The sequence below is a fragment of the Chaetodon auriga genome, chromosome 16 (assembly GCF_051107435.1).
Source record: "Chaetodon auriga isolate fChaAug3 chromosome 16, fChaAug3.hap1, whole genome shotgun sequence".
Classification (NCBI taxonomy): domain Eukaryota; kingdom Metazoa; phylum Chordata; class Actinopteri; order Chaetodontiformes; family Chaetodontidae; genus Chaetodon; species Chaetodon auriga.
The window spans coordinates 23,998,581-24,024,032 of NC_135089.1; the positions used below are offsets into that span (position 1 = coordinate 23,998,581).

Genomic DNA, 25,452 nt, shown 5'->3' on the forward strand with positions numbered 1-25,452 from the left:
ATCGCTCTCAGTTTATACACATTAATGACTCCTATGAGCTTACTAAAGCCAGCTATAGAGTTCCGCAGGGTTCTGTGCTTGGACTAATTCTATGCACCTTATATACACTCACTGGCCTCTTTATTAGGTACACCTGTCTAATTGCATGTTACCACAAATAGCTTATCAGCCAATCACATGGCAGCAACTCAGTGCATTAACGCAATGTAGACGTGGTCAAGACAACTTGCTGAAGTTCAAACCCAGGATCAGAATGGGGAAGAAAGGGGATGTAAGTGACTCGATGAACGTGGCATGGTAGTTGGTGCCAGACGGGCTGATCTGAGTATTTCAGAAAGTGTTGATATATTGGGATTCTCACGCACAACCATCTCTAGGGTTTACAGTGAATGGTCTGGAAAAAAGGAAATATCCACTGTCTGAGCGACAGTTGTGTGATTGAAAATGCCTTGTCGATGTCAGAGGAGAATGGGCAGACTGGTTCGAGATGACAGAAAGGCAACAGTAACTCAAACGAGACAATTTCCCCCTGGCGGGAAATTTTGAGAGTGATACAGTGCGCAAACGCCGGGGTGTGTGGCTCACGCTATAGTCAAAGTCAAAGTCACTTTTATTTGTCAATTTCTTCACATGTACTTAACATACAAAGGAATTGAAATTGCGTTTCGCACTTTCCCGGCATAGACAAGACAACAGTAGGTGCAGAAGCACGACAGGACAACAAGACAACAGGACAAAAAAAGAAAAGAATCTAAACCCTAGGTAATATTAAATAAATAAGTTGTAATTAAATAAATAAGTTGTAGCAGCAGTAGTATAATGGTGTTGCAATGGTAGGGAATAGCAGCAAATGTGTGCAATTTGCATGTGCAATAAGTGCAAAGTCTTTACACATTCAGTGGGGGTGGGGGGCTGGTGTGTGCAGCTTGCCTGTGTAAAGGGGTGCAAAGTCTTTACACATTCCATTTCGGGGGGGGGGGGGGGGGGGGCAGTGTGATCCCCTAGACTCTTGTCAGTCTGGTGATCCTGCTGGCCGTGGGTGGGGAGGGGAGAGAGTTCAGCAGTCTCACTGCCTGGTGGATGAAGCTGTATGAGAGTCTGTTGGTGCGGGAACAGAGGCTCCTGTACCTCTTGCCAGAGGGCAGGAGGCTGAACATGTTGTGTGCAGGGTGGCTTGCATCGCTGATGATTGTGATGGCTTTGCAGGTGAGGCGGGTGGTGTATATGTCTTGCAGCGGGGGGAGTGACACACCAATTATCCTTTCTGCTGCTCTCACGATGCGTTGGAGAGCTTTCCTGTTGTAATCAGTGCAGCTCCCGCCCCACACAGTGATGCAGCTGGAAAGGATGCTCTCGATGGTTCCTCTGTAGAATATGGTCATGATGGGTGGTTGAGCGCTCGCCCGCTTGAGTTTCCGCAGGAAGTAGAGGCGTTGCTGTGCTTTCTTGGCCAGTGATGCGGTGTTGGTGGTCCAGGAGAGGTCCTCACTGATGTGCACCCCCAGGAACTTGGTGCTGCTCACCCTCTCCACTGCAGCGCCCTCGATGGTCAGTGGGGGGTGTTGTGTGGGGCCTCTCTTGAAGTTGACAACAATCTCTTTGGTCTTGCTGACATTCAGCAGGAGATTGTTGTCTTTACACCACTTGGTCAGGAGCTCGACCTCTTTCCTGTAGTGGGTCTTGTCGCCCTTGGTGATGAGCCCCACCAAGGTGGTGTCGTCCGCAAACTTCACCAGGCGGTTGGAGCTGTAGGTTGGTGTGCAGTCGTGGGTCAGCAGGGTGAACAACAGCGGACTGAGCACACAGCCTTGTGGGGCCCCTGTGCTCAGGGTTATACTGTTGGAGACGTTGTTGCCAACACGCACCACTTGAGGCCTCTGGCTGAGGAAGTCCAGCAGCCAGTTGCAGAGGGAGGTGCTGAGGCCTAGTTTGTCCAGTTTGCAGATGAGCTGTTGAGGTATTATGGTGTTGAATGCTGAACTGAAGTCTATGAACAGCATTCTCACATATGAGTCTTTCTTGTCAAGGTGAGTGAGGGCTGGATGGAGGGCAGAGCAAATTGCGTCCTCTGTGGATCGTTTTGCTCTGTATGCGAACTGGTATGGGTCCAGGGTGGAGGGCAGGGTGGATTTGACGTGTGACATGACTAGTCGTTCGAAGCACTTCATGATGATAGAAGTCAGTGCTACGGGACGGTAGTCATCGAAGCAGGATGGTGATGATTTCTTCGGCACAGGTATGATGGTGGCAGCCTTGAAGCCTGATGGGACAATGGCTTGGTTCAGGGAGGTGTTAAAGATGTCTGTGAAGACATCCTTCAGTTCCTCTGCACAGTCTTTCAGCACTCTGCCAGGGATGTTATCTGGGCCAGCTGCTTTCCGGGTGTTGATGGCGGAAAGTGTCCTTTTCACGCTGGCAGCAGTCAGGCGCAGGGGCTGGTCGTGTGGAGGTGGTGGTGTTTTCTGTGGCTGTGTGTTTTTCTGAGCTTCAAAGCGTGCAAAGAAGCTGTTAAGGCTGTTGAGCAGCGTGGTGTCACTCTCACAGCTTCGCGGTGCCGGCTTGTAGTCCGTGATAGCTTGGATGCCCTGCCATAGGCTCTGTGCATCCTTGCTGTCTTTGAAGTGGGAGGTTATCTTGCGGGTGTGGTCTTGTTTGGCTCTCCTGATGCCACGGGACAGGTTGGGCCTCGCTGTTCTCAGGCCTGCTTTGTCTCCAGCTCTGAAAGCCTTGTCTCTGGCCTTCAGCAGTCTGTGAACATCTCCTGTCAGCCATGGCTTCTGGTTTGCCCGGTTGGTAATGGTTTTCATATGGGTCACGTCATTAATGCACTTGGTGATGTAGGAGGTCACAGTGTCTGTGTATTCCTCAATGTCTGTGATGTTGTTGTATGTGGCAGCTTCTCTGAACATTTCCCAATCTGTTGTCTCAAAGCAGTCCTGGAGAGCGGAGGTGGCCTCTCACCTCTCTTGTGGCTGGTCTGATGGCTTTCACTCTCTGTCTGTATGCTGGCATTAGCATAACAGTGAGGTGATCCGAGGCGCCGATGTGTGGGAGGGGGGTGGCTTTGTATGCCTCTTTGTGCTCAGTGTATACGAAGCCCAAGGTGTTTTCCCCTCTTGTGGGAAAATTTACATGTTGATGAAACTTGGGTAGGACGGTTTTGAGATCAGCATGGTTGAAATCTCCAGCAAGGATAATGAAACCATGCGGGTGTGCAGTTTGTTGCTCACTGATGGCCTTGTACAGTTCGTTCAGCGCCGCATTTTTATCGCCATTGTTGTTAGTTGGGGGAATATAAGTCGCGACCAGCAGGATCAAACTTATCTCCCTTAGCAGGTAGAAGGAGCGACACTTCACGATCATAAACTCTGCTAGTGGTGAGCAGTGTTTGCATACTATAGTAGTGTCGCGGCACCACGCGTCATGGATGTAAACACAGACTCCGCCGCCGCGGGTCTTACCTCCATCTGCGAGGGTTCTGTCCGCTCTATAGCATGCTAACTGTTCCAGTTGTATAGCAGAGTCCGGGATGTTGTCATTTAGCCACGTCTCAGTGAAAACTAGCACACAACAGTCACTCACTTTGCGGCCCGCTGATCTCAGAAGTCGAATCTCGTCCATTTTGTTGTCCAGTGATCGAACGTTTGCCAGAAGAATAGATGGAATGGCCGGGCGAGCTGGCTTAGCCTCTAGCCTAGCTCGGACACCTCCGCGCTTGCCCCGTTTCCTCGTCCTTGCACACCGCTTCCGACGCCTCCTCTCCGGGGGAGGGGCAGCAGGCGAGTCCGGTGAGACGGCAGGCCAGCGTAGTATTCCGAGCTCCCTTAGTGTCTCTATTTCCATGTTTGAAAGTTGGCGGATCTTGTTTCTTCGGATGTGCAGGACAGCCTGTCGGCTGTACATATATTCCGATGAGGACTGACATGGAAAACTTGCAGACATACACTTACTAGACAAACAAAAAGTTGCTTTTTCGGGAGAGCCTGAGGTCGCTGCATCTACGCGCGCCGCCATCTTAACATTAAATAGACGCTATAGAGGTCAGTGTCCAGTACTAAAGACAGAACACTGACCTCTATAGCACTGCAGTGCTACTAAAAACACACACAGAAACACACACATCTCAGCTGTGTGCGTTTGTATTTCTGTTAGTAAACACCACAGACAACACTGCATGGGATCCTTGTAAATATATCTTCAAGATGGCGCCGCGGACGGCTGCCTCTGTGTGTTGGTGCGCGTTGTTTTGTTTTGTTTTGTGTTTTAACTCTGTTTTTTGTGACGGTACCCGGAGCTCTTTCACCAGAGAAGAGCTCATGAACATCAGGGGAGCAACACCAGAGGATTTATTTCCTAAATTTCTGCTCCCAACAGTGGAAATTTTGGACATACTGGTCAAAGGTGTGCTCACCCTTGCTCACGCAGTGAAACGCCGGAGGAGAGGAAAACGAGCCGGCGCGCTCGTGCGCCTTCGCCAGCGCGGACTACGCACAGCGTTACCGGGAATATTTCTCTCTAACGTGTGTTCACTGCCCAACAAACTGGAGGAATTACAACTGCTGTTGGGTAAAAACAGGGACTTTTCTTCATCTGCGGTTTTGTGCTTCATCGAGACATGGCTCTGTGGATTAATACCGGACTCTGCGCTGCAGCTGGCTGGCTTCCAACTCCACCGTGCGGACAGAGACACGGAACTTTCCGGCAAAACTAAAGGTGGAGGAATCTGTTTCTACATCAACAGTGGTTGGTGCAAGGACGTGACAGTGATCCAGCAGCACTGTTCTCCTGACCTGGAATCTTTCACCATTAACTGTAAGCCTTTTTATTCACCCCGTGAGTTCGCTTCATTCATTCTGGTCGGCGTTTACATCCCGCCGCAAGCCAACGTGCAGGACGCACAGCGTATGCTCGCGGACCAGATACTGCGTGTGGAGCGGACCAACCCGGACTCCTTAGTTATTGTCCTTGGCGACTTTAACAAAGGTAACCTCACCCACGAACTCCCGAAATACAGACAGTTTATCAAATGCCCGACCAGAGAGGAGAACACTCTGGATCACTGTTACACCACCGTCAGGGATGCTTATCACGCCGTCCCCCGTGCTGCACTGGGCCACTCTGACCACGTCATGGTGCACCTGATTCCTGCGTACAGGCAGAAACTAAAGCTCTGCAAACCTGTAGTGAGGACATCAAGGAAGTGGACCAGCGAGGCTGTGGAGGATCTCCAGGCGTGTTTGGACTCAACTGACTGGGATGTGTTCAGGACTGCTACCAACAGTCTGGATGAGTACACGGAGACTGTGACGTCCTACATCAGCTTCTGTGAGGACTGCTGTGTTCCATCACGCACCAGGGTGAGTTACAACAATGACAAACCCTGGTTCACAGCCCAACTCAGGCAGCTAAGGTTGGCAAAGGAAGAGGCCTTCAGGAGTGGGGACAAAGACAGATACAAAGAGTCGAAGTACAAGTTTAGCAAGGCGGTGAAAGAGGCTAAACGGCTGTACTCTGAGAAGCTCCAACACCAATTCTCAGCTAACGACTCTGCGTCTGTCTGGAAAGGGCTCAGGCAGATCACTAACTTCAAGCCTAAAGCCCCCCACTCCATCAACAATCGACGCCTAGCCAACGACCTGAACCAGTTCTAGTGCCGCTTTGAAAGACAAAGGGACAGTCCAGCAACCATCCCCCACGACACCTCTGAACAGCTCCAGCTCCAGTCACCTCCACCAATGCCCACCTTAAAGGCCCCCCTCTCCCCCTCCCCACCCACCTCAGTGACGACTCTTTCCATCCATGAAAGGGACGTCAACAGACTCTTCAGGAGACAGAACCCCCGGAAAGCAGCTGGACCGGATTCTGTCTCCCCATCTGCCTTGAAGCACTGCGCTGATCAGCTGTCTCCAGTATTCACAGACATTTTTAACACCTCATTGGAGACATGTCACGTGCCAGCCTGCTTCAAGTCTTCAACTATCATCCCTGTTCCCAAGAAGCCAAGGACCACAGGACTGAATGACTTCAGACCCGTCGCCCTGACCTCTGTGGTCATGAAGTCCTTTGAGCGCCTTGTGCTCTCACACATCAGAGACATCACTGACCCTCTTCTGGACCCCCTGCAGTTTGCCTACAGAGCCAACAGGTCTGTAGACGATGCAGTCAACTTGGCCCTCCACTTCATCCTCCAGCACCTGGACTCCGCAGGAACCTACGCCAGGATCCTGTTTGTGGATTTCAGCTCTGCCTTCAACACCATCATCCCAACTCTGCCTCAGGAGAACCTCTCCCAGCTGAGCGTGCCTGACTCCACTTGCAGGTGGATAGCAGACTTCCTGTCTGACAGGAAACAGTGCATGAAGCTGGGGAAACACGTCTCCGATGCTAAGACCATTAGCACTGGATCCCCCCAGGGCTGCGTTCTTTCTCCTCTGCTCTTCTCCCTGTACACAAACAGCTGCACCTCCAGTCACCAGTCTGTCAAGCTCCTGAAGTTTGCGGACGACACCACCCTCATCGGACTCATCTCTGATGGCGACAAGTCCGCCTACAGGTAGGAGGTTGACCATCTGGTGACCTGGTGCAACCAGAACAACCTGGAGCTCAATGCTCTAAAGACAGTGGAGATGGTTGTGGACTACAGGAAGAACTCAGCCTCACCCGCCCCCATCACCCTCTGTGACTCCACTATTGACACTGTGGAGTCTTTCCGCTTCCTGGGAACTATCATCTCCCAGGACCTCAAGTGGGAGCCGAACATCAGCTCCCTCATCAGGAAAGCACAGCAGAGGATGTACTTCCTACGGCAGCTGAAGAAATTCAGCCTGCCAAAGACAATGATGGTGCACTTCTACACAGCCATCATTGAGTCCATCCTCACCTCCTCCATCACTGTCTGGTACGCTGCTGCCACCGCCAAGGACAAGGACAGACTGCAGCGTGTCATTCGGTCTGCAGAGAAGGTGATTGGCTGCAATCTCCCATCTCTTCAGGACCTGTACGCCTCCAGGACCCTGAGGCGTGCAGAAAAGATTGTGGCTGATCCCTCTCACCCCGGACACAAACTCTTTGAGCCACTCCCCTCTGGCAGGAGGCTGCGGTCCATCAGGACCAAAACCTCACGCCACAAGAACAGTTTTTTCCCGTCTGCTGTCAGCCTTACCAACAAGGCCCGGAACCCCCCCGACACTCTTCACATTCCACCTCGGACTCATTCTGTCACATTGACTCTATGCGTTACATTAACGCTCAACTTGGACTTCTTTCTGAAAAACAGAACTGTGTTTCCGGTAATTAGCAACAACAAAAACAGACTTGTGTATATATATTTAAATTGTTATATTCTTATGCTCTTACTTTGATAGATGTGTCATGCACCAATTTCACCACAAAAAATTCCTAGTATGTGTAAAAGCGTACATGGCAATAAAGCTTTTTCTGATTCTGATTCTGATTCTAAATGCTATAGAGGTCTACTGGGACACATTTGAGGATTTTAACCCTGGTTACATGGTTGTTGGTGTTTGTGTGTGTCTCTGTGTGTGCGTATCTGTAATCACATGAAGCTTCGTATGTGTGTTTGGGTGTGTGGGAGAGGAGTGCTCAGAGAAGTACTGAGGCTCAGAGGTTGTCAAGGCAAATTGAGCTGGTTGCCATTGACGATAGGGGCCCCCCAGGCAGACAGACAGGGGCAGACAGGAGAAAAAGAGCCATTTTCTGCCTCTGCACTGCTCTCACATTTGGGCTTATCCTGAGAGAATGGTAGCTCCTATCAAAAAAAAAACACAGACCATCATCGCTGTAAGGACTTCCTGAACGCTTTGGTGTGCTTTTGGTGTTTCTACACAAAATATTTTGCAGACACTTGCAAGTTTAAAACAGGGGTCCGTTCTGCTTCTCTCAGAAAATCTTTGTATTGGAGCAGAGACAGACGTGGCCACACTTAGAGGCTGCTAATTCAAATTCTGTAAGTCTCTCAGACAACAAGAGTGTTCAGGGCTCAGCACTGTATCACTAATAATAATAAGAAGAAACGTGGAGAATAACAAGAGTGGTCAGTGCTTTGCACTGAATCACTAATAAGAAGAAGAAGATGAAACGCGCAGAATAACAAGAGTGTTCAGCGCTCAGCACTGTATCACTAATAATAATAAGAAGAAATGCGCAGATTAACAAGAGTGTTTAGTGCTCAGCACTGTATCACTAATAACCGCTTGTTACAACCAAGCAATGCAGAATACCATCTCTGAGCGCACAACATGTCGAACCTCCAAACACATGGGCTACAGCAGCTATATTTATCAATGAAGCCAGAAGAAACCAATCAGTTAACTAGACTACAAGCGTGTCTTCAGGATATAAAGACCTGGATGACCTCCAATTTTCGGTTGATAAACTCAGACACAACTGAAGTTATTGTATTAGGCCCTAAACACCTTAGAAATAGACTTTCTGATGGTATAAGTATTATAGATTGCATTGCACTGGCCCGCAGAAAAACTAGTCTATGAATTTGTAACTTCCAGGTTGGATTATTGTAATTCCTTACTGTCAGGCAGCCCAAATTTGTTGCTGAATATTTTCCAGTTGCTCTAAAACACTGCAGCACGTGTTCTAACAAAAATGAGGAAGAGACATCAGATTTCTCTGATATTAGCCACTCTGCCTTGGCTCCTTGTAAAATTTAGAATATAATTTTAAAATCATTCTCCTTACTTACAAAGCCATAAATGGTCGGGCACCATCTTATCTGAAAGAGCTCATAGTACCTTAATACCACACTAGAACACTGCATTCCCAAAATGCAGGCTTGCTTCCTAAAGTCTCCAAAAGCAGAATGGGAGCCAGAACCTTTAGCCATAAAGCTCCTCTCCTGTGGAACCATCTTCCAGTCTTTGTCTGGGAGGCAAACACTGTCTCTACATTTAAGAGTAGGCTTAAAACTTTCCTCTTAAATAAAATATATCTTACTATAAGATAAATCCCATAGTTAGGGCTGGCTCAGGCTTGCCTTGAACCAGTCCCTAATTATGCTGCTATGGGATTACACTGTCGGGGACCTCCAAAGATACACTCTGCTGAGTTCCTCTGTTCTTCCCTCCCTCTCCATCTGCATGCTTTCATGCCCTACCAAGGCATGTTACTAACTTGGCTTAACTTCCTCAGAGTCTTTGTGCTTTGTCGTTGTGCAGGTTCCCATGGACAGTGGCTGAACCTGGACTGTGGATAATAGCTATATCTCCCGCCATAGCCCTGCTACCTGACATGCACTGCAACTCCTACTACTATTAGTCATACTTTCATTATTATTACATCCACTGTCACTGTTACTGTGCATTTTGTCTCTCTCTCTCTCTCTCTCTCTCTCTCTCTCTCTCTCTCTTGCTCTAATCCACCCGGTCGAGACAGATGGCCGCCTACCCAGAGCCTGGTTCTACATAAGAGTTCTGCCTGATGGAAAACGGACGTTTTTCCTCGCCACTGTTGCCAAGTGCATGCTCATGAGGGAATTGTTGGGTCTCTGTAGATAGAAGAGTTTGGTCTGTACCAGCTCTATATGCACAGTGTCCTGAGACAACTTCTGTTGTGATCTATTGCAATATAAATACAATTGAATTGAAAACTGAATTTGGTGTGTGTGTGTGTGTGTGTATGTGTGTCTGTTTTATTTTAAGGTGTTTAGCTGATCCAGGGAGCTTTCAAGAGGGGAACCATCAGCACCAAGCACAATCGTACTGCCAGTCAATAAATGGTTAAAATCTACAATGAAGATCTACAAAAGAGTGTTCCTGACTGAACTGCATCAAAATGGATATTCTACTTAAATTTATTTACTTGTTTCAACCCCTCCCCTTATCTATGCAAAAGAATTTCTTCAAGGAATGGCAATGGATAATATCTTCATTCATTTGAAGTAGGAAGGTTCCTCAAATTAAAATCAAAGCCCTTTACAGTACTCCACAATGTGAAGTTAGGAAATTTGGGAACCTTTACGACAGTAGCATAACTCTGTTCTTTGAATCAGAATCAGAATCAGAATCAGAAATCAGAATCAGAAAAAGCTTTATTGCCAAGTATGCTTTTACACATACTAGGAATTTGTTGTGGTGAAATTGGTGTATGACACATCTATTAAAATAAGAGCACAAAATATAACAATTTAAATATATATATACACAAGTCTGTTTTTTGTTGTTTGCTATTTCCGGAAACACAGTCTGTTTTTCAGAAAGAAGTCCAAGTTGAGCGTTAATGTAACGCATGTTGTATTTGTATCAATGTGACAAAACGAGTCTGAGGTGGAATGTGAGGAGTGTCAGGGGGGGTTCCGGGCCTTGTTGATAAGGCTGACGGCAGACGGGAAAAAACTGTTCTTGTGGCGGTTTTAGTCCTGATGGACCGCAGCCTCCTGCCAGAGGGGAGTGACTCAAAGAGTTTGTGCCCGGGGTGAGAGGGATCAGCCACAATCTTTTCTGCACGCCTCAGGGTCCTGGAGGTGTACAGGTCCTGAAGAGATGGGAGATTGCAGCCAATCACCTTCTCTGCAGACCGAATGACACGCTGCAGTCTGCCCTTGTCCTTGGCGGTGGCAGCAGCGTACCAGACAGTGATGGAGGAGGTGAAGAAGAAGAAGAAGAAGAAGAAGAAGAAGAAGAAGAAGAAGAAGAAGAATCGGGGGGAGACATTCCCCTTTATTTGTCACACACACATGCGAGCACGGCACACGAGGTGAAATTTGACTTCCGCCTTTAACCCATCCTGGTCGTCCCTCCTCCGCGGCAGACCAGGAGCGGTGGGCAGCCAGACCCATCTTCCCCGGCGCCCGGGGACCCATCTTCGGCGTCACCATTGGTCAGGTGGTAATCTTCTTGCATGTTTTTAGTGGGGGTATATTTTTACGGAGGATACCCCAGGTGAACACGGGGAGAACATGCAAACTCCACACAGAAAGGCCCTCCTCGAGCAGCAAGCACCGAAGGCATGGTGGAGGACACACTCGGTGCCCGCAGCGAGATTCGAACCCGGGACCTTCTTGCTGTGAGGCGACGTGCCACCATGATGGCTGTGTAGAAGTGCACCATCATTGTCTTTGGCAGGCTGAATTTCTTCAGCTGCCGTAGGAAGTACATCCTCTGCTGAGCTTTCCTGATGAGCGAGCTGATGTTCGGCTCCCACTTGAGATCCTGGGAGATGATAGTTCCCAGGAAGCGGAAAGACTCCACAGTGACAATAGTGGAGTCACAGAGGGTGATGGGGGCAGGTGAGGCTGAGTTCTTCCTGTTGTCCACAACCATCTCCATTGTCTTTAGAGCATTGAGCTCCAGGTTGTTCTGGTTGCACCAGGTCACCAGATGGTCAACCTCCTACCTGTAGGCGGACTCGTCGCCATCAGAGATGAGTCCAATGAGGGTGGTGTCGTCCGCAAACTTCAGGAGCTTGACAGACTGGTGACTGGAGGTGCAGCTGTTTGTGTACAGGGAGAAGAGCAGAGGAGAAGGAGAAAGCCCTGGGGGGATCCGGTGCTGATGGTCTTAGCGTCGGAGACGTGTTTCCCCAGCTTCACGCACTGTTTCCTGTCAGACAGGAAGTCTGTAATCCACCTGTAGGTGGAGTCAGGCACGCTCAGCTGGGAGAGCTTCTCCTGAAGCAGAGTTGGGATGATGGTGTTGAAGGCAGAGCTGAAATCCACAAACAGGATCCTAGTGTAGGTTCCTGTGGTTGGTGGAGGTGACTGGAGCTGGAGCTGTTGGGAGGTGTCATGGGGGATGGTTGCTGGACTGTCCCTTTGTCTTTCAAAGCGGCAGTAGAACTGGTTCAGGTCGTTGGCTAGGCGTCGATCGTTGATGGAGTGGGGGGCTTTAGGCTTGTAGTTAGTGATCTGCCTGAGCCCTTTCCAGACAGACGCAGAGTCGTTAGCTGAGAATTGGTGTTGGAGCTTCTCAGAGTACAGTCGTTTAGCCTCTTTCACCGCCTTGCTAAACTTGTACTTCGACTCTTTGTATCTGTCTTTGTCCCCACTCCTGAAGGCCTCTTCCTTTGCCAACCTTAGCTGCCTGAGTTGGGCTGTGAACCAGGGTTTGTCATTGTTGTAACTCACCCTGGTGCGTGATGGAACACAGCAGTCCTCACAGAAGCTGATGTAGTACGTCACAGCCTCCGTGTACTCATCCAGACTGTTGGTAGCAGTCCTGAACACATCCCAGTCAGTAGAGTCCAAACACGCCTGGAGATCCTCCACAGCCTCGCTGGTCCACTTCCTTGATGTCCTCACTACAGGTTTGCAGAGCTTTAGTTTCTGCCTGTACGCAGGAATCAGGTGTACCATGACGTGGTCAGAGTGGCCCAGTGCAGCACGGGGGATGGCGTGATAAGCATCCCTGACTGTGGTGTAACAGTGATCCAGAGTGTTCTCCTCTCTGGTCGGGCATTTGATAAACTGTCTGTATTTCGGGAGTTCGTGCATGAGGTTACCTTTGTTAAAGTCACCAAGGACAATAACTAAAGAGTCCGGGTTGGTCCGCTCCACACGCAGTATCTGGTCAGCGAGCATACGCTGTGCGTCCTGCACGTTGGCTTGTGGCGGGATGTAAATGCCGACCAGAATGAACGAAGCGAACTCACGGGGTGAATAAAAAGGCTTACAGTTAATGGTGAAAGATTCCAGGTCAGGAGAACAGTGCTGCTGGATCACTGTCACGTCGTTGCACCAACCACTGTTGATGTAGAATAGATATATTCCTGGTAACGCTGTGCGTAGTCCGAAAAAGGGCAAGGAAAACGGGCAGGCGCATGAGCGCGCCGGCCCGTTTTCCTCTCCTCCGGCGTTTCACTGCGTGAGCAAGGGTGAGCACACCTTTGACCAGTATGTCCAAAATTTCCACTGTTGGGAGCAGAAATTTAGGAAATAAATCCTCTGGTGTTGCTCCCCTGATGTTCATGAGCTCTTCTCTGGTGAAAGAGCTCCGGGTACCGTCACAAAAAACAGGTTTAAAACACAAAACAAAACAAAACAATGCGCACCAACACACCGAGGCAGCTGTCCGCGGCACCATCTTCTGTTGTTTGAACAGTAATGTAAAGTCCTTCAACTTCTCGCACTTCATAAAGACCTTTCAGGGAGCAAATTCAACTTCCCTGGACTCCCAGTTGAGGAAACTCTTAAAGATATCAAAGATCCTAGAGGAATTTTGTCTTCAACACGTAACAGATTTTTGATTTTCACAGAGACTAAACCCCTAAATACTTGGACTATATAGGAGCAAGACCTGGACTGTACCTTTCAAGACAGTGAATGGTAATCACTACATGAGGAGGCACTAACCTTCTCACATAACAGTCGTCATCCTCTTTTGCAGTTCAACATTATGAACAGAACCATTTTTTACAGCAGAAAGACTCCATAGGATCAATTAATCTTGGAGTCATTTATTTTATGGGTCTTTCTGGTGTAAAATACATTCTGCAGGATAAATGAATGAATTTTGGATCATTGCCATAGATGTAAAACAGAGACATGTAACCTTATTCCTATGTCCTGGAAATGTAATAAATTAAAACATTAATGTGGATCAGTATTATAAAGAAATTATTATTAAAGAGACTGTCAAAAGAGGAAAGGTGGAGTTTATCAAACTGACTATGATTGCTGGTAATAACTGTATTGTTTTGTGATGGAAAAGTGCAGATCCTCGTCCGTCTCCATGTGACCCGAGGACATTTTTTTCCACACATGGCAACATAAGAAATTCTATTCAAACTCAAAAGAAAACCACATTCTGGTCTGGTTTCATGAGCTACATAATAGTCAAAGTCAAAGTCGGCTTCATTTTGAATTCTTCACATGTACCTTCACATGACATACAAAGAAATCGAAATTACATTTCCCACTATCCGACGGTGAGACAAGACAAGAATAAACAGTCAAATGCACAGGCACAAAGAATAAAGACAGACATATTCTAACCCTACATGGGAAATATTTGACTGTATGCTGTGAGCTGACAATGATTTATGTTTTATATATGCACACCTGCATCTGTGTAGATGTATGGTTGAATTCTATGTGCTAACACTTCACCAAATAAACCATTACTTTTATTATGGTCCTTTTCTGGTGGTGGGGGGACTGGTGTTGTGCGAATACTAGTTTTTGCTTTGTTTTATTTGGTTTATCTTTGATATTTCAATTCTGTCTTTTCTTTTAGTGTGTACTGCTTTATGTTTGAGAGAGAAAATCAAAAACTGACTTGATATTTTTTCAATATTATAGTGACAGCCACTGTCTGTCAGCTGTCTGTTAGAGATGCAGTTGCTGAATTAAGTAGGCAGAATATTCACAACACATGGACACCGTTATCACTACAACCAGGCCAGCTGTGTGGGCCAGCACAAACATTCACTGATGTGTTGTTATTGGTCGTTCCCACCAGTCTACTGCAATGATCCCCTGCTGATTTTGTAAGTTTGACTCCTGACAAAGAAATGAACGGTGTATAATTTTTATGATGGTGTATTTTAACAGTGAGACAGAATATCAACAAAAAATACTGAAAAAACACATTATATAAAGATTAAAAATAGATTTGCATTTGATCGTTTGACATAATTATTTGATCCCTACTTACTTACTTTGTATCACTGTCTTGTAGAGCACTTTTGTTGTTCTCTCCCATTTAGAACCTTGCTTGTGATGAGTGAAAATCTCATATGTACGTCGCTTTGAATAAAAGCATCTGCAAAATGACAAATTGTGATTGTAATTGTTGTAATTGTACCACAAATTAGTGCTGTCACTTTAAGAAAGTTCTCCACATCTCAAGTTGTTATAAAAGACACCTGTCACAGAATCAATCTCTTCCATTCAAACCTCTCCACCACCATGGGCAAGACCACAGAGCTGTCCACGGATATCAGGGACAAGATTGTAGACCTGCACAAGGCTGGAATGGGCAACAAAACCATCAGCAAAAGCTTGGTGAGAAAGAGACACTGTTGGTGCGATTATTCAAAAATGGAAGAAATACAAAATAACCAATAACCAATTGCCTTCGCTCTGGGGCTCCATGCAAGATCTCGCCTCGAGAGGCAAAAATCATCATGAGAAAAGTGAGGGATCAGCCCAGAACTACACGGGAGGAGCTTGTAAATGATGTCAAGGCAGCTGGGACCACAGTCACCAGAAAACCATTGGTAACACACTTCACCGTAATGGATTGAGATCCTACAGTGCCTGCAAGGTCTCACTGCTCAAGAAGGCACATGTACAGGCCCATCTGAAGTTTGCCAATGAACATTTGAATGATTCAGATAAGGCTTGGGAGAATATGCTGTGGTCAAATGAGACCAAAATTTAGCTCTTTGGCATCAACTCAACTCACCTTGTTTGGAGGTAGAGAAATACTGACTATGATCCCAAGAACACCATCCCCAATGTCAAGCATGGAAGGGGTAACATCATGTTTTGAGGTTGTGTCTCTGCTAAGAGTACAGGAAGATTTCACCGCATTGAGGGGCCAATGCACGGGGCCATGTACCATAAAATCTTGGAGGGGAACCTCCTTCCCTCAGCAAGAACACTGAAGATGGGTCACGGATACGTCTTCCAGCATGACAATGACCCAAAACATACGGCCAAGGCAGTGTTAATTTTGACAAGAATTTTAATTGTAGTTTTAGTCTTAGTTGCTTTCTGAAAATAATATTAAATTTGCTTTTAGTCTTAGTCGCTTGACTGAAAATTGTAGTTGGTTTACATCACATTTTAGTCTTTTATTTTGTTTTCGTCAAGATTGTTGTTAAATTTTTGTCAAATGTATTAGTCATAATTTTCTCAGACAGTTTCATGATGTAATGGATTTTGAACTATGCATTTAGTCAATAGGCTGAGAATGTGTTACTGACATACCATACTTTTATAAATTATATTAAAATGAATGCCTATAGTGTGCTAGATAAACAGCAATAAAACAATTATGTTTCCTCACAGGTCATCCTATTTATTTTATGCAAACATGGCACTGTGACTGGATGTACAGTAAAAGTGAAGCAGACCCTATAGACACAGCACACTGCCCTCTCCATTTGCATACAACCTTGAGAAATACAAATACCGTGAAATGATTTGGTCCAAATTCTATTCTCATTGACTGGAGGGGGGGTGCCTTCTTTTTTTTTTAACAAGACTGCTCTGAATAACAAATTATTAAAAAAAAAAAAAAAAAAAAAACAGCGGTAACAAAACAAAAGCAAAACAAAAGCAGTTCCCTCCACAGCTTGTTGTCTTTAAAACTGTCTTTTTTTTTGGATGGAATATAAGAGAAATATTTTCATAGGTCATATCTCCTCTTGCTTTCCCCCTGACATGCTGGTGAAGATGAGGCACTCATCTTTGAGTGGCCAGCAGCAGCTGGCTTTAAACTAGCTAGCTTAGACAACATGTGAATGTTAGCTTGCTTTGTTATCTCTCAGCAGGCACTTGACATGGTCCTGGCATGCACCAAATGCGCGAGGGGGGTGATCAATGACATGGGGCAGTGAGAAAATTCACTTGTACTTGCAGAAGTGATTGGTTAAAAATGAAAACAACACCCAGGTTGTCCGCCCGAACACAAACAATGTTGTCGTCTCGTCTTTAGTCGTCAGGGCATGATGAACAGAGATTTCGTCTCATCTTCTCTCGTCAGGGCATGATGAACAGAGATTTTGTCTCATCTTCACTCGTCAGGGCATGATGAACAGAGACTTCACTGTAATTTTTGTTATCAATATTTTTTCATTTACATTGATGTTATAATTTAGTCATGCAATAAAATGACTTCAATAAATACTTATCATCAGAATTTTTGTTGACAAAATTATCACTGGGCCAAGGCAACAAAGGAGTGGCTTAAGAAGAACAACATTAAGGTCATGGAGTGGCCTGGCCAGTCTCCAGACCTTAATCCCATAGAAAATCTGTGAAGCAGAGGCGTGGCCACCGGGGTGGCTGGGGGTGGCAGCAGCTACCCCTGGAATATGACTGGCCACCCTGCTGGCCACCCCCACCAGAGCTGCCAATCAGTTTGTCCGAGTCGACATTCAAAAATATGCAGGATGCCGCAACTCTTTGCTCTGTTTGCACTTCATCTCATGCAGACTTACACTCAGCTTCCACTATTTTGTCTCATAAGGAGAAAACAAGGGTAAGTAACAGTCTCTCACAATGTGTAGTGTTGTGTAGTGTAAATGATTTACAAATGTTTAGATTGAGTTGATAAGTAAGTCGTATCTAGAATTGGCACAGTGCGCTAGCTTAGCATAATGAATTGAAGTCTATGGTAAACACTAGCCTGCGCCGGTAAAGGTGGAAAAAACAAACGTCACAGCAACCCCAAGCTAGACTAATGGACTATAAAGACACACTGCATGTGTGCACATACTGTGTATGTGTGTGTGCGTCTATCGCCTTTCAAACAAAAGTTACAAGGTGCTTCATACAGTACAAGTGTGGAGGCTTTTGTAGAGTGGAGGATAGCCATTTAGCGTTAGCTTGTTTTTAGTCTTCAAAAAGATTTATTCATACACATGTGCAAACAAGACAGCTTGGGATTGCTGTAACATATCAATAGATGATATAATTGCATGGGATACCTATCCTGTGTGTTTCAGTTTAAGGAAAGTGATTTTCTGATCAACTTTGATCTCTTCTGGTCCAACTCATACCTATACAAAAATGATGGTGTGTATCCTAATAGACTAGAAACAAAGCAACTGATAACTAACTTCATCCAGTTCATAGCTTTTAACTCATTCTGACATTCTCAGTGGCGTGACCCTGTTCAGATCTGTGGGCCTCCCACTCTAGCATTCAGTCATAATAATTTGGGTCCTGCCGCTGTGGTGAATAATCAGTGTATTAAGATCTCTGGCCACCACGAGGCTCTCTCTACCTCTATTACTGCTGATGAATCCAGTCACTCTGTAAGCACTTTAAAGCTAGCACTTCTTAATGTCAGATTTCTCTTTAATCATAAATGATTTTATAACTTCATACAAGCTTGATTGTATTTTTCTCACAGAAACTTGGCTAGATGAAACCAGTAGCAAGGAATTAATCGAAGCATCTCCGCCAAATGACACGTCTTTTCATTGCTCTAGAGCAGACAGAAGGGGTGGTGGTGTAGCAGCCATTTTCTCAGATAGTTTATCAAGCCGAAACACGCTATTTGGTAGCTACTCCACTTTTGAGTATTTAGCTGTAGACAGGAGATTTGCCTATCCCTGTCTTATGCTTATTATTTATCGTCCACCAAGGCTTAAAAATGGTTTCATAAATGAATCCTCAGAACTTCTATCAAAGATTACTGTTGAGTATGATTCAGCTCTTATTTCTGGTGATTTCAACATCCACACTGATACTGCCACTGATCCTCTTGCCAGCCAGTTCGCTAGCATGCTATCTACTTTTGACCTTATGCAGCATACTGCTGGTCCTACTCACAATCGGGGTCATACTCTTGATCTTGTCATCTCTAAAGGCCTTGGCTTAGCCATGAACTGTATTTTGGACGTTGGCATATCAGATAATTTTTGTATCTTCTTCGATATGTCTATAGAGACCAAACATGTGTCTACGTCTAAATCATTCAAACGGCGCCTATTATGTCCTGGCACATTGAATGATTTTATTGACAGATACACCGCCAGGCAGCAGTCTGACTGCAATCCTAACAGTGACTCTTCTTTGTCTGTGTGTGACAACCTAGTCAATAACTTAAATCAGTCTGTGACACATATCTTGGATGTTATAGCCTCATACAAAACTAAGACAACCTCTGGTAAGGCTAAGGCACCATGGAGAAATGCAGAAAGAGTGAAGACACTCAAAAGAGCCTGTCGCAGATCTGAGCGTAAGTGGCGTAACACAAAATTGCAGGCTGACCATGCCGTGTACAAGGGTTCACTCAGTAATTACAACTCAGAAATTAAACAATGTAGACATCACTATCTTTCGCAAATTATTAACAACAATGTTAAAAATCCTAAAATTCTGTTCAGTACAATTGATAAATTGGTCAACCCCTCCAGACCATTACCTGCTGAGCTGTATTCCTCAGAAAGTTGTAATGAATCCGCATCATATTTCACATCAAAGGTTACTAACATTAGGAACAATATCGTTTCTATTTCCACAAGTACTAATTACTCTCATACTACTCCAGAGTGCCGCAGTGCTAACACTTTTTCCAATTTCCACCTTATACAGAGTCATCAACTACAAAGTGGTTCAACAACTAAGTTCCGCAACCTACACTCTTGATGTTATGCCTGCCAAGGTGCTCTTCGCTGTCTGGAAAATGATGTCCTTAAGATTGTTAATACCTCTCTGCTCTCCGGAATTTTCCCCACTACACTTAAGCATGCCATAGTCACTCCATTGTTAAAAAGAACAACCTTGATCCATTAGTCATCAGTAACTATAGGCCAATCTCAAATCTACCATTCCTGGGGAAAATTCTCGAAAAGGTTGTTCATCAGCAATTACATGATCACCTGTCACAACATAATTTATTTGACCTATATCAGTCTGGTTTTAGAATCAATCGTAGCACAGAAACCGCTCTTGTCCGAGTTGACAATGACCTTAAAATTAATTCCGACAAAGGTAAAGTTTCGATCCTGGTTCTGCTCGACCTCAGTGCTGCTTTTGACATGGTCGACCATACTATTTTGCTTCATCGCCTTGAGCACTGTATAGGCCTCAGGGGCACTGCTCTTAACTGGCTTTCTTCCTACCTCATCAATAGATCATTCTCAGTTTCTCTTGGTGGCCATAAATCAGATCATGTCATCTATCCTTGTGGTGTCCCCCAGGGATCCATTCTTGGCCCTCTCCTGTTCAACTTACATATGCTCCCTCTCAGTTCCATAATTCAACAGCATAATATATCATATCATTCCTACGCTGACGACACACAATTATATGTATCTGTTTCCGCTAACCACTTAAGCCCACTCGAGGATCTCATCAAATGTACTGGCAATATCCAACACTGGATGATGGAGAATTTTCTCCAACTGAATAAAGAGAAAACAGAAATTTTGTTGGTAGGCCCGAAGGCTTCGAGGCATCAGGTTTCATCGTTGTTGACCCCCTTTTCTGTGAAACCCAGTGAGCATGTCAGAAACCTAGGTGTAACTTTTGATGAAGATCTCAACTTTGAAAATCATATTTCTCATATTTCCAAGACTGCCTTTTATCATTTAAGAAACATATCTAAAGTTAGATCACTTTTATCTGTATCAGACTCTGAAAAATTGGTTCATGCATTCATTTCTAGTTATTTAGACTACTGTAACACTTTATTTCCTGGCTTAACAAAACAAGCACTCCACAAACTTCAACTTATTCAAAACACTGCAGCCAGAATTCTAACGAAAACAAACAGGTACGAGCACATCACTCCAGTCTTAAAGTCTCTCCACTGGCTTCCGGTCAAGTACAGAATTGATTTTAAGATTTTACTTGTTGTTTTTAAATCTCTTAATATTGCTGCCCCTCCCTATGTTTCTGTTCTGACTTGCTCACTCAGTATACACCAGACAGACACCTCAGATCTTCATGTAAATCTCTCTATACCGCACATATATTCAAAATCAGCTCAAGGTGCTTTTAGTTATCATGGTCCAACACTGTGGAACGCTTTGCCTTTTGAACTCCGCTCATCTCCAACAATATCCTCCTTTAAATGTAATCTTAAAACATATCTGTTCTCACAAGCTTTTAATTAGCTTTCTATGTGTTTGTTTTAAGACATTATCTCTGCTTTAATATGCATTTTAAATGTATTACCATCTTGCTTTTATCCTGAAGCACATTGAGTTTATGCTTGCCATATGAAATGTGCAAATAAAATTGACATTGACATTGACATCAGTCACTGCATCCTGTATCAGTCAGACTCATACTCACACGCCACCTCTGCCACAATGTGGAATGGGCAGTTTTAATTTAATCGAGAAGTACTGATTCAAATCTGTTTAATACTTCACGTCTATTTTAATACTCTTTATTGTTGATGAGTGGAAGTGCGGTTGTTGTTTTTATGAGCTAAAGGACAGCTGAATCTATCTATCTATCTATCTATCTATCTATTTGTTTATCAATCAAATAGGAAGAAATAGACAAGTAGCCTATAGCATAAGAAGTTTAAATGAACTGAACAGGATATGTTCACAATGTCAAGAAAGGCAGCAGGATGTCTTTAAAATTGATCACATTTGAATAAGTATTAAAAGTTCAGTTGATGTTACACTTGTATTGACATTTTGAGTAACTGATACAACTTTTCCCAGGAACTTTGTATAATGATGAGGTTGACGGCCCATCATCTGCAATTCAGCATTCTGCAGGTAGGCTAAATATTTAAGTCATAATGGATAACCCTAGGCAATTGAATAAACACAGTGTGTGTTTAAATAACTTATTGATGCAATAACTGAATATTTATTTGTGTGATCAGACACTTCCCCTGGTGATCAGTTGGATCACAAAGATGTGAACCATTCGGAGTCTCATAGTCAAAGCTGCAGTGACAGTGAAGACGCCCCCCATGCTTCCTGCCACACACCATCCACCATGCATTATTTGGGTAAATAAAATAGTTCTATTATTAATATCTCAGCCTACCATTTATTATGATCTAAGACTGTGGGGCATTAAAAAAAAAATGTCATTTCAGTGTGCCACCCTTCCACAGTCTGTGCCCCTAGCTTGCCCCCCCAAGAAAAAAATTCTAGACCAGCTGCTGCTGTGGAGGGAGCTGAAACTTCGAGTTGCCAAGTGACAGCCTCAGAATTTGGAGAGGATCTGTAAAGAGGAGTGGACCAAATTCCCTCCTGAGATGTGCGCAAACCTGGTGACCAACTACAAAAAACATCTGACCTCTGTGCTTACCAACAAGGGTTTCTCCACCAAGTACTAAGTCATGTTTTAATTGAGGATCAAATACTTATTTCACTTGATCAAATGCAGATTAATTTCTAACCTTTATATAATGTGTTTTTTTCTGGATTTTTTGTTGATATTCTGTCTCTTTCTGTTCTGCCCCCGCTTCTGTGTGTGTGTGTGTGTGTGTGTGGCGCGGCCTGGCCTGCTACATCAGCTTGGCAGATAGCTAACAGTTTCCCCAAGATAAAGAAGGAAGCAGCTTTCATCCTTTCCAAACTTTACTCAGGAAGCACTGTAAAACTAGACAGAGAATACATCTCTTAGGATTTCATTCAGTTACAAATGTTGTTGAAGAACAATAATATTGTTATATTGGCTGTTTTAAATGTATAATAACAACTGCGCTAGCTTATGGCTAATGTATATGGGAAATTCCATTGCAATGCTAGTGGTTAGCAGATATGGTGAAAATGCACATTTTGAACGAACGTGGATTCATTAACAAAGGATTTGAACACCAGTATTCTTAATATTCAATGTCAAAATGACTGTATGAGTCTATACTCACAGGCAAACGTGATTTCTGGCCAACTAAAGTCAAACAAGATAAAAGAAGTGACCGTTTACTTCACCATGTATCGTCAAAACTACGGCAAGTCTAATAGTACAAAATAAACATATCATTAGTTGTCTCTACTAGAGGTCTTTCTTACCCCAGATGGACATCAGAACATCACACTTTCTGTTATGGTGGCACGGTGGAAACACTGTCGCCTCACAGGTCCCGGGTTCGATTCTCGCTGTGGGCGCCGGGGGCGTGTCCTCCACCATGCCTTCAGTGGCTGCTGCTCGAGGAAAAGGGGCCTTTCTGTGTGGAGTTTGCATGTTCTCCCTGTGTTCACCTGGGGTATCCTCCTTAAAAAAACCCCACTAAAAACATGCAAGAAAATGACTACCAATGGTGACAAAGGAAACTGGGTCCCCGGGTGCCGGTCAGATGGCAGTCCACCGCGGAGGAAGGACGACCAGGATGGGTTAAACGCGGAGGACAAATTTCACCAATTGCATGGCGTGTTTGTGTTGCGTGCGTTGTTGTGTGACAAATAAAGGGGATTGTCCTTCTGATTCTTCTTCTTCTTCTAAAATTAGCCTACCATAACAATTATAGACCGTCCATTTCTTTTTGAGGGGGTAAACTTCAGCAGGGGATCAAATAATTATTTCCCCCACTGTGTGTGTGTGTGTGTGTGTGAGTGTGTATGTATATATATGTGTGTGTGTGTGTGTGTGTGTGTGTATATATATATATATATATATATATATGTATTCAGGAGAAACAATGTGATTTTCGTGGCCATGGAACACTGGACCAGCTCTAAACCCTCCACAGGGTGCTTGAGGGTTCATGGGAGTTTGCCCAACCAGTCCCCATGAGTTTTGTGGACTTGGAGAAGGCATTCGACCGTGTCCCTCGCGTCATTCTGTGGGAGGTGCTCCAGAAGTATGGGGTTGGAGGCCCTCTCCTGAGGGCTGTACAGTCCCTGTACAACCGGAGCAGGAGCTTGGTCCGCATTGCCAGCAGTAAGTCGGACCTGCTCCCGGTGCATGTTGGACTCCGCCAGGGCTGCCCTTTGTCACCGGTTCTGTTCATTATTTTTATGGACAGAATTTCTAGGTGCAGCTGGGGCCGGAGGGGGTTTGGTTGGGGAGCTGGCAAATTTTATCTCTGCTTTGTGCGGATGATGTTGTCTTGTTGGCTCCCTCAAGCCAGGACCTTCAGCATGTACTGGGGCGGTTCGTAGCTGAGTGTGAAGCAGCTGGGATGAGAGTCAGCACCTCCAAGTCCGAGGCCATAGTTCTCGACCGGAAAAAGGTGGCTTGCTCCCTCCGGGTTGGAAGAGGGTTCCTGGCTCAAGTGGAGAAGTGAGGGAAGAATGGAGCGTGAGATTGACAGGCGGATCAGTGCAGTGGCAGCAGTAATGCGGTCGCTGTATCGGTGTGTCGTGGTGAAGAAGGAGCTGAGCCGAAAGGCGAAGCTCTCGATTTACCGGTCAATCTACGTTCCTACCCTCACCTATGGTCATGAACTTTGGGTCATGACCGAAAGTACGAGGTCCCGGATACAAGCGTCTGAAATGAGTTTCCTCCGCAGGGTGGCAGGGCGCTCCCTTAGAGATAGTGTGAGGAGCTCTGTCACCCGGGAGGAGCTCAGAGTAGAGTCGCTGCTCCTCCTGCTCCTCCACATCGAGAGGAGTCAGCTGAGGTGGCTCGGGCATCTCTACTGGATGCCCCCTGGATGCCTCCCTAGGGAGGTGTTCCAGGCATGCCCCACTGGGAGGAGGCCCCGAGGAAGACCCAGGACACGCTAGAGTGACTATGTCAGTCGGCTGGCCTAGGAACGCCTCGGGATCCCCCCGGATGAGCTGGAGGAAGTGTCCAGGGAGAGGGGTGTTTGGGCGTCCCTGCTCAGACTGCTGCCTCCGCGACCCGGCCCCGGATAAGCGGGTGAAAATGGATGGATGGATGGATATATATAGTTACTTATATTTTTAATCCTGTGCTGAGCCTGTTGCAACGAAACTTTGTTTGGTGTACATTTAATGTTTACTGAATGACAAAGTTTGTCTAAGTCTAAGTCAAAGTCTGAGAAACTGAAGGCCTGTGTATGCATGTATTGAGTGTGAGCAGTGGACTTACTGAAGTATTAAATACACACACAGGACCTCAAGTAGATTGTGTGTCAGAAATGAATTGTCACTTTTAAAAAAAATTCTTTCCACTTTTTTGGCACTCCTTCTTTCTCTTCTGCAAATTCATGGCAGTCTTGGTGACCACTTAGCTTATCTTGGCCTAAAACAGCCCTGCATCACTGTCACAGACAATAACCAAGATAAAGCAGTTATTTTGACCCTTTTTCTGTGTGACGATAAACATAAAATGTTTCTTACCAGTGTCCAAAACTGAAAAAAAAAAAACCATTAAATAACAACAAAACAAAACATGGGAGCAATCAATACTAATGTAATTTCTAAAAAATAATAGCAAGGCAACCAACACAATTAACATGCATTTAATTCAAAATGTTTCCTGTACCTTTATGGAAATGTAATCTCTTGTTGAAAGGCTTGCCTGTGTCAATTTAATTTTGTGTGACATTCATGATAACCAACATGATGTTAAAATGATAAAAACATGATAAAATCTACGTTCTTACCTATCCTGATAATATCTTTGAAGCACTTATCAACTTCATCATCCATGTTCTCTTCTCGTTCCAATATAGGGTTTGACTGTCTGAGAATGATGGGACAGGCCATGTCTCGGCCGCTACCCTCCGTAGGGTTTTTTCTTGGTCTGGGGAATCAAAATAATCGTATTAAGTATATCTGTGCAAGGCAATATATCAGCCAAACCTGTGATTAACATTTTTATTTAGCATAACCTTTGTGCAAGTGCAGGAACAACAGCATTCTTTATGCTTCAAGTAACATCTACTAGCAAGTAGGACTGCCATTTTTGGTACA

At 45.1% G+C, this 25,452-nt stretch overlaps 1 protein-coding gene across 5 annotated transcripts in view; it reads right to left on the reverse strand.

Moving 5' to 3' along the window:
• Positions 1–25,452, reverse strand: part of mettl22 (methyltransferase 22, Kin17 lysine) — a 155,141-nt gene that overhangs the window by 97,256 nt on the left and 32,433 nt on the right. For all 5 annotated transcript variants that reach the window (XR_013078294.1, XM_076751840.1, XM_076751839.1 and 2 more), the window contains exon 4: positions 25,143–25,282. Coding sequence is in view for 4 of the 5 variants with exons in the window: in XM_076751840.1 (XP_076607955.1) it covers positions 25,143–25,282 (140 nt within the window). In the remaining variant the exon portion in view is untranslated. The remainder of the gene's footprint in view (positions 1–25,142; positions 25,283–25,452) is intronic.